This window comes from Ursus americanus, chromosome 10 (assembly GCF_024610735.1).
Source record: "Ursus americanus isolate L20-20 chromosome 10, mUrsAme1.1.p, whole genome shotgun sequence".
Taxonomy (NCBI): domain Eukaryota; kingdom Metazoa; phylum Chordata; class Mammalia; order Carnivora; family Ursidae; genus Ursus; species Ursus americanus.
Window position 1 is genome coordinate 64,046,041 of NC_142136.1, and position 16,194 is coordinate 64,062,234.

The 16,194-nt window shown below is 42.6% G+C and overlaps 1 protein-coding gene across 2 annotated transcripts in view; it reads left to right on the forward strand.

Moving 5' to 3' along the window:
• DCLK1 (doublecortin like kinase 1) overlaps positions 1-16,194 on the forward strand; it is a 334,151-nt gene that overhangs the window by 277,000 nt on the left and 40,957 nt on the right. For both annotated transcript variants that reach the window (XM_045796961.2, XM_045796963.2), the window contains exons 9-11: positions 1,764-1,821; positions 2,305-2,424; positions 6,415-6,561. In XM_045796961.2, the coding sequence (XP_045652917.1) occupies positions 1,764-1,821; positions 2,305-2,424; positions 6,415-6,561 (325 nt within the window). The remainder of the gene's footprint in view (positions 1-1,763; positions 1,822-2,304; positions 2,425-6,414; positions 6,562-16,194) is intronic.

A 16,194-nucleotide genomic window follows, 5' to 3' on the forward strand; every position in this document is an offset into this window, starting at 1 on the left:
ACTCCGTCTTCACGATCCCACACCAGCCCTTTGCTTTGAGCCCCACAATGTTACTTATTCCAGGGAAACAAGAGGATCAAATGGCAACATGGAGAATGACAAAACGAAGAAATCTCCTCTCTTCTCACCAACACTGTCCCATCATCCGTCCCCTTTGTGGAGACACAGATTGGAGTGTCACCTCTATGCCAGCTCCTTGGGCCCTCCTGGGATCACTAACTTTTGTCACAGCACTCAGTCCAATAGCCAAGTTTTCTCTGTCATCACATGAAACGTTTTAAACCAGATAGGAAAGGGGTTACAGATTGGAATCTCAAATTTGTTTTATTTTAGTTTTTTAGTGATTCGTGAAAAGCAGAATCCAGAAATTCTTCAGTGTTTAGTTTTCCTCTCGATTAAGGGTTTTCAAATTTTCAAACAAACTCTTTAGAAGCCTCTTAAGAAGACACTACTTAAAGGGACCCTGTGGTCCTTCTATGTTGGGAGGAATCCCCTTGCATGTGCCTAACTTCACTCTCCCATTTAGCCACGCAGGGGCCTGGAAGTCTAGCGGGAGAAGCAGTTTTAGCAAATGACGTGAAGGGTGTTTAAAATGCCTTTGAGACACACTGCTAATATCTGGCCTCTTAATTTATGGGCAAATCACTCTTGCTCTAAACACATAGCTAGGAAATCCCCCCTTTGATTCTCCATACTGAAGATTTTAAAACACTGTTTTAAACTTTTGTTCTTAACCCCACTCCCACTGTATTCATTCATATCCCTAAAGTTGATTTTTATCGATGGCTAAAAAGCTAAGCTGTTTTGGTTTCCTACTGGAAATGAAATGGAGATGCTTGTAAAATAGCGGGTTTCTTATGATTATTAAGTATTCATCCTTCCACAATCGAGCTGTCCTTTTTGGCACTACAGTATCTTAGAAATGTTAACACAAGTTAGGAAGCTATTTAAAGGTAGCTGTATGACTAAATCCTCCCTCCCACACCCGTCACAGAGGAAGGGCAATGTTGGCTGGGCCATGTATGAAGCAGTGCTCAAGAACTCAAGAGTCCTGTTTTTTGGAGTTTTTTTTAAAGATTGATTTATTTGAGAGAGAGAGAGCGTGCGGTGGGGAGGGGCAGAGGGAGAAGGAGAGAGAGAATCCCGAAGCAGACTCCCCACTGAGCGGAGCCTGACATGAGGTTCCATCCCAGGACCCTGAGATCATGACCTGAGCCAAAATCAAGAATCAGAATGCTTTTCTTTATTTCTTTATTTCTTTTTTTTTTTTAGAGTTAGAACGCTTAATGGGCTGAGCCACCGAGGCGCCCCAGTAGTGGTGGCTTTATTACAAGTATGGTAACATTAAACAGCTCAGGATGGGACACCTGGGTGGCTCAGGCGGTTCCGCGTCTGCCTTTGGCTCAGGTCATGATCCCAGGGTCCTGGGATTGAGTCCCTATCAGGCTCCTTGCTCAGCGGGGAGTCTGCTTCTCTCTCTGCCGCTCCCCCTGCTTGTGCACCCTCTCTCTTTCACAAATAAATAAAGAAAATCTTTAAAAAAAAAACAGCTCAAGAGGTTTCTATGCTAGCATAGTTATTGTCTTTACACTTGGTCAGCCCCTTAAAGTCTACATATTTCTTTGAAGAAAGGAAAAAGTCTTTTACAAAATATTTACACCAGTTTGATACAAGGTCTAGGGGGTAAGAAATTAATCCTTAACAAAATGACTCAACAGATTTGAAATTAAGTTTATTTTTTACAAATAACTTTCTCTTTGCAGGTCAACCGCTAGGGAGTACGCTCTGAAAATTATCAAGAAAAGCAAATGTCGAGGCAAAGTATGTATAAGGCTTATTGTTATGAAAATACAGTGTTGTGGGGGTGGGGAAACACATAGGTCAGTTCCCAAATAAACATAAGTTCACCCCCGGAGTTGCATTTTGGTGGAATAGAATGTTATATATTTATTGGAATATAACTTCATAAATGTTCTTGGAAGAAAAGTTAATTGGAATGATTGTGTGTTATTTCTGTTCCTTATCATTGTTTGCTGTTTACTTTCATTTACTTTTGTGATCTAATTCTCATTCCATCCTTCTATCTGCGACTATAGTTATCCTGATAGGTTGCAAGCATCAGCTGAGGACCTTCAACATCTTTTGGCAGTTCTAGGCTATCTGAGTATCAGAATCTAAGATATACTCATTATATTTTACCAAAACAGTCTCTCCTTTGATCCTCAGTATCCTTTCACTCATTGGCGTTAGCATCTCGTATGTTTTGATGTGCATATTAACAAAGGCGACTTTTCCCTTGAACAGGAGCATATGATCCAGAACGAGGTGTCTATTTTAAGAAGAGTGAAGCATCCCAATATTGTTCTTCTGATCGAAGAGATGGATGTGCCAACGGAACTGTATCTTGTCATGGAATTAGTGAAGGTGTGTATCTTGGAAAAAGAATAAACCCACATAAGGCATCACACGTTCCTATCTGATAGAGCTGCCTCCTTCATTTCCTTCCACAATTTTAGTCTGTCATTTCTGTGTAGTCGCGTAACGGTTAAGAGTATTAACACTAGAATTATACTGCAGTAAATCAAGTCCCAGCCTTGATCTATGTAGCTTTCTGATCCTGGGTGTACCTCTCTGTACCTCGGTTTCCTCAAATGTAAAATGAGAAGAATAATAGTACCTACCAGGAGGGTTACTGTGAAGATAAGAGGGATGACTCCCACTGTGTACTTTTTTTTTTTAAGGAGAGGGGAGGGGCAGAGAGAAAGGGAGAGGAAGAGAAGCAGATTCCCTGCTGAGCACGGTGCCCAATGTGGGGCTCGATCTCATGGCCCCGAGATCATGATCCGAGCCAAAATCAAGAGTCAGACGCTTAACTGACTGAGCCACCCAGGGGCCCCCACTAAGGTGCTTTCTTTCTAATACACAGAAGTATTAGGTACCAATACGATCATCGTTGTTATCATTGCTATAGAAACTGTGCACTTTTTCGTGAACTACATCCAAAGGTATCAACCACTCTTATCAAAAAAAAAAAAAAGCTTTAAACTTTTAGTCACAGATGTAATAGGAAAATAGCACTAGAAAATATTCTGCTGCCTTTCAGTAGACGTCACAACCTCATCCTGTCACATAAAATTACATCTGTATTTTATTAGAGCATAGAATATAGACACGGCCATATGCTGATAAATGGTTGAATCTAAGGGAAGGGTGACTTGCCTGTTCCCTCTACTGCCATATTTAAAATTTTCAGGAACTAAAAGTTTTTACAAATTTAATCCTTAGGATTCATGCAGTGCTATTTTCTCTTAAGCCTTTTTTCCATTATGTTAGTCTAACTGAAGGTGTAACTAATTTCTACTTTAGTTGTAAAGTGTCGTAAATTAGTCACACCACCCTCGGCATCAACTGTGTGCGCCCGGCAGTGAGAGCCTGGGGCTCCGGGAACCATGTTTGGAATCACACGCCCCAGCTGGTGGCAGGAATCAGCACTGTGGAATGTGGCATTTCCTTCTGTAAAGATTTAAGACAAAGACAGCATGTAATAAACTAATCTGTTACTATATAGAAAAATGTTCATTCGAAGGTCCTTTAAGCTTTTATTATTCAGAGTTGCTTGACTGTAGATCTGTGGGCTTTTTTTTTTTTGTAGTGGTTATTTATATTTACAGATGAAGCCTACTTTGTCCTAGTTCGTGTTAGGATTTTTTTCTTTCGGAGGGGTGGGACTTGTTTGTGTGTAGGACACAAGGGTATTGTCACGTTTGAGGCCGAGGGCAATAAAAATAGAAAACTGTTATTTCGACAAAGAAAGGTTGATTTCAGTTATTCGGAAGATTTTCATATGGGTGCTCTGTGGCCAAATAAAGTTTGGTAATTACCAATATTGTAAAATATACTTTCTCTAGCACCCACGATAATATTTTTACAATGACTTTAATTTTGAGAGCAACAAATTCAAACCATTCCTGTTGCCCTTCTGTGTGCTGTTAAAAATTGATTAGCCCCCTTTTATTGGCTGATTTTTGAAGAGTTAAGACTAACTTAAATTTAAAGCTGGGAAATGAAAGAGGCAAAGGCTTAGAATTCGGAACACATTGTGGTGGGAAAGCCTAGTCTGTCACTCATGTGCTTAGGTGACAATAGCTAAGTTACCACTGGGAGGTCCTCGCTTCACTCAGCAGCCTTTTGCAAATTCCCTCTGGGTGACCAAGAGAGCCTAACAAGACCAGAAAGCGTGTGCAGGTCCAGCACCGGGACTCCTTCATTGTACTACCAGATCATACCCTTCAATTTAGGCTGCCCCAGAGCTGCTGTGAGGCCAGGTCTGGAGGCATCCCAAGAAGTGAAGGCCAACCCCAGGCTTGACTTGAAAGGCTCCCATAACATTTCCCCCTGAGAAATGTAGCGAGGGCCACGCTTCTCAGGAGTCCGACGGTGTGCCAGTGAGCGCCTGCAGCTGTGGGATAAACAAGGCCTGTATTCTGGAAAGCAGTGAAGTAACAGTAATCATGAGTGAAATGCCATCATTAGTAGGAACAGGCCTGTAGACTTCTGCCTGCAGATGTGTGCACATACACTCTGCATATGTGTTCAGAGGAACGCAGGCCTCGTGGAGGAGGCGGCCCTGTGACCAGACCCTGACTGATAGCAGGAGCTAGAAAGACAAAGGCACTCGAAGGGACCTTCCAGGAAGGGGCCCTCAGGAGGACAGGTTTGGAACGCAGGGTGATTTGGGCGTGTTTTCGTGGTGGGGGAAGAATCTCCTTCCTGGAGCATAAAGGTGACTCACGGGTCTAGCTAGTGGCAGGGGTGCAGTGAGACAGGTTGGAATGAAGGGGGGCACCGGACGTGAGGAGCCATGGGAAAGGAACGCCCACTTCTTGAGGGAGAAGGAAAAGGCCACCATCCCACACGGAAAGGTAAGGGTCCGTTCGCTGGATGCTGTGAGTCGAGAGGCGGGAAGCAGTGTAGGCTGTGCGGCCCCGTGAGAAGCGCCCGCGGAGAGCGCCACAGAACCTTCTACCCAGCAGAGGGAGCCCACGGGCTGTGCGGGGGGCACGCCTCCCGGGTAGGACTGGCTCACTGCGTGTTGGGGCTGCAGAAGGCGCGAGGTCACGGGGTGTCTGGAGCCTACCGAGACAGCTAGGACAACTGTGACGTCATCGCGGGGTCACCATCCACAGCCGCACCCCCGTCCCACTGCAGCGGCGTGCAGTTCTTGTGGACCACAGTGCAAATGCTGCCTCCTGGAGAGGCTCGAAAACCACCTGTAAACCCGCCTCCGGCAGCCCTGCCTCGGAGAGACACGGAACGCTGCGAGAGTGTTCGTTTTGACGCTCACGTAGGGGTTTAGGCTGGGAACTGCCGAGGCTGAACGGGCCGCGGGAGGAGCCTCCCGAGCGGAGGTGGTGCAGGGCAACGGAGGACAGGCCAGCTAGTGAGATTCGAAAACCGTCAGCCCCCGAGGCCTATATTTTGCTTCTGCTATTTAAGAAACAAAAATGAAATCCCTCACCACGTTAGGCAACAGACGAACACAGTTGGCTCCCATGCTCAGCTATTTGGTGCTTTGTGTGCAAGAATGATGCAAACGTTGTGAGTAAATCAGACCCAAGTTTCTGAAAGGGCTTCCAACAAAGAGAACTAAAATTGGAGCCTAAAATCGTTCTGTTTCTCCAAATAACAATAAGTTAGCAAGGAACAAGGGAAACAAAAGTTCAGATGAATAATGGTCCTAGAAAACTTTCTTTGAAATTTCTCCACCCTCCTCCCTCCTCCTCTCTTTTCTCTCTCATCTTTGGAATGACAGTTTCTGGTCCTTTTCTCTGCTCCTTACAAAGAAGCACATTATTGAAAAAGAAAACGCTACACCCACTCCGAGAGAGCGCAATCTAGAGAATGAAGGGAACTGAGTGTGTGTGTGTTGCGGGGGGAGGGGGGGACACTTCATAAGGCAGCCGCAAATTTTGTTAAGGGTGTGGTCTGCAGGATTACCTGTTCCTCCTTTTGGGAGGTTTGGGGTTATGACTTTGAACTTCTGCTGGCCGTTGGTATGAGGCATGTCACACATGCCACCAGGGCACCCGGAGGTCACCAGACCTCTGCCCTGGAGACCTGGCTCTGCCTCTGCTCCCTGGCTGGGGCGGTGCAGATGACTGCCTGTCCGGTGGCAGGGAATCCCCACCCCACTCCTTGGAGCCATGGAGGAAATGCCCCTGGCTTTCACAGAGGGGAGCCAAGTCACCAGATGAAGTCTCTGGGCCTTTGGGAGGAGGGAAATGGCAGGGAAGCCCTAAGAGCCCGGAGATCCTGCGTGCTTCTGCGTCCCCTTGAGCGTGTGTCAGTCGCCTCTCCAGGCAGCCGCATTGGACCATGCGCTAATTGCTGCTCCACCTGCCGTTGTCTTCTCAGGGAGGAGACCTCTTCGATGCCATTACTTCAACCAACAAATACACGGAGCGAGACGCCAGTGGGATGTTGTACAACCTGGCCAGCGCCATCAAATACCTGCACAGCCTGAACATCGTCCACCGGGACATCAAGCCGGAGAACCTCCTGGTAAGAGCAGCGCGAACTGCAGGCGTCTTGAGTTCCGAGCCCTCATGAGTGAATTATCGATGTTTCTTTTCTTTTTTTTCCTTCCTATTATCTTTTCTTTCTTTTTTTTGATAAGAAATATGCTTTAAAGGCTAGTTTCCAGCTGGACTTGAGTAACTAGCTGGAAACGAACCTTTGAAGCGTATGGATAAGGGTTAATGTGCCATTAGGAGTACTTGACTAATTATTAGCAAAGAAAAACCTGAGACAGGGTTGGGGGACTAGAGCTTGGGAAATCTAGGGCTGCGGTTAACACCTTGGGCTAGACCAAAATAGTCATGAGGAGTATTTACATGTATGTTTATTTATCTACAGCACTTAGATGTTAAAAGTTTTTACTTCGGTGGGGGGGGGGAGTAAAAGGAAGCCCTTAGTCTCCCAAATTTACTTTTCAGTAATATGATCTAAAAGCTAAGACAATAAGGCATGAGTTTTAAAGACACCAGCCCTTCAGCATAAAAATAATTATAATAAAGACTGATTTTAAAAATCAGAGACATCCCTGTCCCCCTTTATGACTATTTGTTTTGCTTTTCATGAACTCCGTGTCTCTGGGGGAAACACTGAGGGTTCTTTACGCAAACAAACGAGGCTCCTTTCTTAGTCCAGTTGTGAAGGGGGCAGTATTGGAAAGAACTGAGGAGACAGAGACTGGGCATGAGGAGCTGTCACTGGTGAATATGGGAGTAACATAAATTTTGCTGGCTATCCAGGCTGGCATTTTAATGAAATCTATTCATTTTCTCCACACACCCCCCCCCCCAAGACACTAGTTCTTCTTTTACTTTCATTACCCAGGCCCGAGAGTCATGCATTATATATTACTGTTAGTTTGTCCATCTCTTCAGAAATCCGGGAATTGAGGATTTTCTTTCAAAAGCAGTGTTTCTCCAAGGGTGGTCCACAGACTCCCTACATCTGAACTACTCCCAGATGCCTGTTAAAAATGCAAATTTCTGAGCCTCCCTGCAGTCCTAGCAAATTAGAATCTGGTGACGGGTGACAGGGTACAGATCTTCCTTGAAACAAGCTCCCCCACATGACCCATTTGAACATCCAAGTCTAGAAGCTGCTGAGCAGCCCAACTCCTAGGGCACAGTAAGGGCTGATGAGGTCTAAGATGGCGACCCACCCACGCGCTTGCCCTGCGCTTTACGCTCCTGATCTCATGTGATCCTCACAGCCGCCATGGGGGGTAGGATCTATGACTGTCCCATTTCACAGGTAAGGAAACTGAGCGCCTCGAAGTTCAAAGACCTGCGCAAAGCCATTATAACCCACATGTGGAAGAGCTAAGATCTCAACCTCGCTCTGTCCTCCGGAGCCCAAGATTTTAAGCACTAGACAACACGAAGCTGTGCATCAGGGGGATTTATTATGTGCTGGCTCTGTGCCAGGTTGTGCCAGGGAACAGAGAGAGACAGATGCCTTCATGGAGTTGACATTCAAGTAGGAAAAATAGGCAGCATTCAAGAAATAAATACGCAAGCTGTTAGTTCACTGTAATTATGTTCGTAAACTTGCAGCTACTGGCTAATGGAGGCAGCTGAGGTCAAGCGATGGAGCTCTGACTTAATTGCCCCTCAAATTCCACATCTCCGCAGTAGCCCGAACATTCTCTTCTGCATAGTTGCCGCCGTAACCTGAAGCAATTTTCTCTTGTCTGCATTCATTATTCCTGTGTCCTGAATTATGTAGGAGCGTCTCGTGGGAGCAGACTCACAATTGGCCTTTGTTTCAAAACTTCCCTAAACCCCGAAATTCAGTGATTGAAAATTAAAGTTTCGTCCCCCCCTCCCCCGCAACCTTGGCAGTTTGGTTTTGCGTGACATCGTCCACTGGCTTCTCACCAGAGCGTTATCTATTTCTGTAAATGCCATACGTGATTACTTAGCAGGGTACTTTTTCTAAAATTACAAATTGTGGGACACTTTGAAAATACTGTGCTCGTTCTACCATATTTTACTTTTCAAATTACCCAAGAAGAAAAAGGTTCACTCTTTTTTTCCTTTCTCTTCTAATGTGAGAATCTGAAATACACATACACTATTGAAGTCATTTGTAATAGGTTTAAAATATATATATGAACTGAAGTAATTCTGCTTCTCCAGTATAGTAATTTCTTACTCTTGGGAAGTAATAAGGGTTGGTGAACTTTACAGGGATAAATCTATTATAGTATAAAATAGGTAGAAGAATAGAAGTAGACTAGAATTAGGACCACATCACTAATTGAACTTGAGACTTCTGTTAATTTCACATTCTATTGACCTTTATGTGGAAATAAGAGAGAATCGTCATGGGAAGCACATTCACATCCCAAGGATTTATAGTCAGATGGACCAAAGTTCAATACCAAGTGCTTCACTCTTCCAGTGGCTGCTCTTACGACCTTGAACAAGTTTCTTAACTCCTTTGAGCCTCCTTTATGGGGATTTTATGAAGATAAAGAGATAACATGGAACTACTAGCTTCCTTCCTTTTTATTCCCCTTTTATTTGTAATAAAAATTAAATTATTCCTAAAAATAAAACTGTTTCACAACAAATTATATATTGTAAAAATCATCTTGCATCTTTTTTGACATTGCTTTTAAATTTTTACCATTGAGCCGTGCATGGATTTGCCATCTCCTCACAAAATGTAGAGCTGGAGACTGTTTTTGAAAAATGCTATGATAAATTTCATGTAAAGATTTCCAGTCCATTTTCTTACTACCAAATAAATAAACTTACCAAATAAGTAAAAAGGCCTCACTACACACTTTGCATTACTGTTTTATTAAGGGACCATGAAAAAGCCTAAATTGTTGGGTTGCTAACAAGATTTTTGTCAGTTAAATGTTGAATGTTATAACTAGCAAAGTATAATTTTTAAGTGTCTAATTCAGCTATAGATTTCATTTTATATGGGATCATATATAGAACTTCCAGAATTTTTTATTGTTTATTTTTTATTCTTATAGAACTATACAAAAATGTTGTAGCTTGGCCTCAAGGATCTATATTGATCTATTTAAGTCTAGGTATTTGTCAGGTCAAGGTCTCTTAATGAGAAAACATGATTTGATTTACAGTGATGTTTCCAGCCACATTTGGGGTGAAAACTGGGAATTGACCCAATACAAATTCCCCCTATAATTTTATTATTGTATCATTTCTAAGTTTTTGTCTTGTTTGTTTTCTTTTGTTTTTGTTGTCACAAGTTAATCAGGCCAATGATCTTTACATGGTTCTTTTTGCTCCGTCAGGCCTGGAGCTTAATGATAATAAGGATGAGTGACCAGTGGGATGAGAGGGTGGATGAGATGAAAGAGTGAGTGAATGAGTGACACTTCTTCACAGACTAGAGGACAGACCCAGCATGACAGGTCCAAGCCATCCTTCAGCTCATTCATTACACTGTGGGCTCACATGGGCCTCAGTCTAAATGCCACTGAGTGGGGGAAGTGCAGTGTTTCCCCAGCTGTACGTTATGCACAGGACCAGTGTGTGTGTGTGTGTGTGTGTGTGTGTGTGTGTGTGTGTGTGTGATGATAGTGTATAGCTAAAACAGACTTTTTGCTTTTTAAAGAACAAAACCACGAAAACCGTCCTACTGGGATCAACCGCCTTCAGTTTGCAGGAGTCACCACTAGATGGCAAGCTTGCACCCTTGGCAGGAAAACCTCTCTGTAGCAGCCCGAGTTTCTTTTCTAAGGAACGGGAAGGGTCTTTTAAAATGTATATGCAGATGCCACCTCCTTAGGAAAATTATTTACTGGCAAAGCTATAACTTGCATCACTAGTTTTTATTAGATCCCAGAAATAAACAGTGATTTTCTTGAAATATAAAAGTTTATGCTCAAAAAACTTTTTCCTTCTAAACTCCCCGATACTCTCTGGAAGAAAGCAGTTTCTCAGAGAATCTGCCTGTCTTAGTCAGAAATTTTCTTTTAGAAACTTTCTAAACTTTCTTTCAGGTGTTTGTTCCTGCTCCTGGCTGCCCATCAAAGTGGCACGCCTAGGACGTGACTGTCATTGTCACTAAACGGGTTATACATAGCAGTAAGGCATCGTGTTCTCTCCACGTGATGACCATGTGTGACCTAGTGATGATGTGCTCCAGCTCCTCTTGGTTTCCAGTTCAAGCCAGCCCCAAGCCCACGAGATGGCAGATTTCCTCCGGCCTTAATCCCATGACCCTTAATCTCCAAATAAGCCCATTTTGTGGGAAGATAGCTAACTGCAGTGGTACACAAGCAAGTGCCACAGAGAGACTGCATCTAGAAGCCATAGCAAAAGCACAGTTGAGTAGATCTGTGGTCAGTCCACTGTCGTAGGATCTTGAGCCAGCCGAGTGTTGATCCCCGAAGAGGGGAGCCAGGGGCCTCTCAGGACTCTGTCCCTAGCCCTGCCCTAATCAGCCTTATTAGTGATGTGAAATGAAGATGTATTATAGCAAGTGACAGACTGAGATCCAAAAGTGCCTTTGGCTCTGTGACGGTCCAACATCAGTAAGAGGAAATTTGACAAGAGAGAAACATAAATCCGAACGGACTAAGTGGTTTTGGTGTCGTCGTTTTAATGATCTTTGCAAAAAAGCAGTAATGGGAAAGTTGGCCAGACCGTGTCAAAGGGTATTAGTTGGCCATAAGTTCAGTGTGAGCCTCGGTGGGATATAGCTACTAAAAAGTGCCCCTCGATTCCTTTCACTGAAAGAGTGCTGCCATCAAGAGGGTTCCCTGCCTTGCTCATGCCAGTTACCCCTATGGTGAGGAATGTGAGCACGTCACGTCAGGGGCCTGGAGTTTAGCCTGCAGAAGGAGAAAGTGGAGCATGGTGGCCCTGGTCAAATATATGAAACACTGCCAGATGGAAGATGGGAAGCCTTTTCTGTGCTGTATTGAACTCAAACTAAAGAGCAGACATTCCCAGGTGCGAGATTCGAAGTGATATAAGAAAAAACTTTTTAACAGTTGCACCTGTTTGCAAGTTAAATGGCCTTTATTACACATAGCTTATGGTTATTGAAAATGTCCAAGCAGAAACTGAATGATCATTTTCTATAGGTGTTTAGGGAAAAAAACCTCTGCTTTCCAAATTTGGATAAAAGTTAAGGGAAAAATAGAAGAAAAACAACATTTTCCCAAAACATTATTTAGTACAATAATATACCAGTTACTTTACCAGCACCTTTGCCGAGGGCCCTCTTCCGAGGACCTGTGATTGCACATGGGAGAAGACAGGAAAGTGTAGTGTGTTACCTCGGTTGGCCTGGCTCTGTCTGCTGGGCTACTCATCCCTTCTGTCATTAAGGACTGAAATAATATCACTCATCTCATTTAAAATGACATGGTCCACATGGTCTTATTGGACTAACAAAGATTGATAAATAATAGCATATAGTCTTGGAAAAGTTATTAGACTACCAGTCATCTCCTATGTCTTGGTGTAAGAGTGAGTTCATAGAAGGTTTCTGAGAGGTACTTTGGTAATAAAGAACTGAAACCTTCAATAGTAGGAGTATCCTATGACCAAATAATTCTACTTCTGGAAATGTAACCTAAAGAGAAAAAAATCAGAGCTGTATACATATAGAAGGATGTTCATCTCAGTGTTTTTTAGTATGAAAAAATATAAAACTACTTATGCCAGGGCACTAATTAGTTAAATAATGGCATGATGAGCGGGGAGGAGGACATCGTGGTTAAAATCTTGGACTTGGACGTACTTAAGCGTTAAGTTCTGTCTCTACCACTTACTAGCTGTGCAATGTTGGACAACAGGGCAACATCTCTGAGACTCGATTTTCTCATCTGCACAATACAGTAAGGTGACTTACTATGTTGTTGTGAAGATCCAATAGGATTACGAGTGTGAACTCCTCAACACGATGCCTGACGTATCCCGTCAGGTAAATAGCTCGGTAAATAGCGGTAGTTGTTGTTGGGGTTATTATTATGGTGCATCCATACAATGGAAAATCCAGTAGCCACTGAAAATCGTGATGGAGATACAAGCTTATTCACTCAGGGTATATTGTCCAGTGGAAAAAGAAAAGCAGGAGAGAGAGGTAAAGAAAGGGCTGGAAGTTCATAACCCAAAATGTTAACGATGGTTATTTCTAGGTGTCAAGATCACGGGTGAGCTTAATTCCTTTCCCTCCATAATTATCTGTCTTTTCTAATTTTCCTACAATGACATGTTGGGTATTACTTGTGTGACAAAAATGTAACACGAGTTTTAAAAATGGCAATGACACTGAGTTCCCACAGTCTTCGCAAATGGCTAGTATGTGCAATGGCTCCCAGAATCCAGAATGTGCCTGTTGCCTGGGTCTCACGGCAGCTGCGCGAACTTTCAGATAGTTTCATGACTATTTTAAAGTGAGGATGAGAATTGGGTTTCCTGGCGTCCCCACTCATCCTCCATCTTCCCAGATATCTTTAGAGTAATACTCTGAAAGCTATTTTATTTCTGCTTCTGATATTGTTACCTCTCTTCTGACTTCTACACAATGTTGACTCTTCTTATTTCATTTAATGTTTGATTTCACAAAGATTTTACACATAGGTATAAAGTGGGTTTGGTTTTTTTAAGAATTTTTTTTTTCCTGGGAGGTTTAATTTTAAAGCCTGTGGACCCTAAAGTACATTTTGTGAAATAATTTCCTGCATTAATGTTGTTTTACTTCACTTCTTCAAGATTAAAGATTTAGATTTAATTCATTTTCCTTAGAAGGGACTGTAAAGGCCATATTCCCTGGCCAGAGGAAAACCAGTGTCTTTTTTTAAGGGATACCGTAGTTGTGAAAAAGTAAATCGACTTTTTTTCATGGCTTTGTCAATTTCATGCCACTTTTGTTCAGTTCTATTTGGTGAAATTATTTTTTAGTACCTATTGAGCTCCTCTGTGGAAAATATTTCCGTGGCTATTAATGATTCATTAGCCAGCATTTCAACAGGGTTATCCTTGAATTCACAGCAACATTGAGAATTATGTTTGTTCCAACACATCTGCTATGTTAGTCAGCTTTTAGTTCTCTATTATGGGAATCTCAGAAACCACTTGCCTGGGCTCAGGTTATCTGTGAATTTTCATATTATTTTATGGTCGCCAGCTGCATTTTATGACTATATATTAAATCTTTTATTTTTTCAAATAACTTTTCCAAATGGTCTCAGTTTCTAATCCAAAGGAAATCAGGCCTATGCCCAAACATCTACTGTTCAGCAAGTCCCAGCTACTGCAAACCCCAAATAAATGAAAAAGAAACAAAAAGAAAACTCTCCTTCAAAAAAGGAACAACCCTGTGTAAAATGCCAGTGTGCCAAAAACCTAATACCTGACCTTTCCCTGTATCTATTCTTGGTGGGACATGCCTTCAGCTTTTAATTGGAACCTTTTTCATAATTGTTGCCATTTAACACATTTAGTCTGTCAAATCATGGGATGTCTTTATAGCCATATAATAAACCCTAGAGAACAACTTCTCTGACTGTAGCCATCTGCAATGAGCACAAGAGTAGCTTACAAAATACTGACAGTCTTTATGATAATAGGATACATATGGCAGCCCACAATTATGTGTAGCTGCATTCAATTAGTGTTGTACAATTACACCGTTTTATTGCTTAGTTAAAACAGTGAAAGCACTACATACTGGTAATTTGCACTAATCCCCGTCTCTTTAATAGCCCCTCAGTGTTTAAAATGTGGGGGAACATCTATAGTATTTAAAGGGCTTGGGATGAACATTAAATCATATCTCATGTTGTGAATACTCATTGATTGACAGTCAATGTACTCCCGCCTCACTTGTGGGTCATGTTTTATGGAGGCTTTAAAATACAGTTACAGCAAAAAGTTCTTTTTTTTTTACACCAGAACCCCACTTGCTGGATCGGGCTGCCCAGGCCTGTGCTTGCAGCCTGTTAACGTCCCTCCTGGAAGATGGTCAGGACCAGGAGACATGCAGAGCAACAAAGTCAGAATCGATTCAGGGAGCGGTATAAGCCAAGGACTCCACATTGGAAATGTGAATTTGTTAGAGGCTTTTCCAACTCCTAACTTTTAATTAAAAACTTAGTTCAAAGTACATTTATAGCTGCCATTTGGGAATATACTTTGGGGAGTTGGTTTTGTGAGTGTGTGAGTGTGTGTGTGTATGCGCGCACGCACGCGTGTGTGTCTGAAACAGATGTATTTAGCAATCTGTGATTTTAACAGAGTTTTCATTACATTTTTAAATGGCCTCACTCGGGCCCCTCTGTAAGTGGCTTGGTAAGAGATAAGGGTGAGCCCAGCTCGGGTTGCAGCAAGTGCTAATGGGGAACCCCAGTTGTGAGGTGGGCTCATTATACAGCCTAGGAAAGGTGCTCTCCCATTGGAGGAGAGGAAACGCTGGAATATATTCTTCTGTATTCTTCTCCCAAAGTGTTGACAGAGAAAAACCCAAAGCAACCTTGTTTCCTGCCCTGCCTGACAGTAAGTAAGTTAAACAGAATTCCAAACGAGAGGCCTGGACATTTATTCACCTGCAAAAACATTTTGCCGAAGCATTGCTAATGTAGTTGTGTCTAGAAATGTTTTCAATTACATGGATTAGGCCTTTGTCTCTCGTTCTTATTGTCTGTCATAAGCGTCACGTTAACGTCTTTATGTTCATGAAAATTCTATAGGCTTTTTCAAAGCAGAGGAAGGGGACATTGTGGAAGTGACAGAGATAAAAAGAACATGAAAATGATGGATTCTGTGTGTTTTATTTAAATGCTGTTGGTTTATTTAAAAGAACGATTACTTTTATGGAATCTTAATTTTCTTTGTTTTAGGTAAGATTTTTTTTGGTGTTTTTTCCTCTTCGGAGTTGAAACTTTGAACTTTATGGTTCAGTATATTAAATATAACTGGCATATGGCTGTATGTGAGGTGGGATTCCTATTTAAATCTAGACGCTCAAAAAGAAAACCTTTGCTACATGAAGGAGAAGTACGTGGTCATATTCAGAACCAAAATGTGACCTAGGACTGGATCTGCCAACATCTCCTTTCGCCCAACTTTTGAATCAAGTTAGGTGATTACAGACAGTATGTTTAGAGGAGAATCGTAAAATTCCTGCGTAAATGGAGTTGTGTAATTTGACATGTGCGCAGCCTCCCAAAACACGCTCGCTGGATGTATGGACCTAACAGAACATCGAAGCCAGAGATTATTTTGCATTTTAGGAAGGTTCTTGCTAACAAAATGGAATTAAGGAAGTAAACAATTCTGCTCTGGGTAGTAAACTAGATGACCTTCTAGATGTTTCCATCTCAGCTTTCTGTTCATGAAAAACATTTGCTTGTCACTTGAATGACCGGAATGGCTGAGGTGCTAAGAGTATGGATTTCTTTTGCCCGAGAACGTGTAGGCTGGGATGACACTGTGTTTCGCAGCTCTAATGCCTCAGAGTCCCCAACTCAAACTTGCTCCTGCTGATGGGCTGGAGAGCTGCTTTGTTAAAGGAGGGAGGTCAGTGTCCATCCTCGATGACAACCGGGCAAAGCCACATCTACGAGGGACACACCGCGGTCTTTGCCCTGACAGCCTACGTCCAGGTGACCCCGCAAGCCTC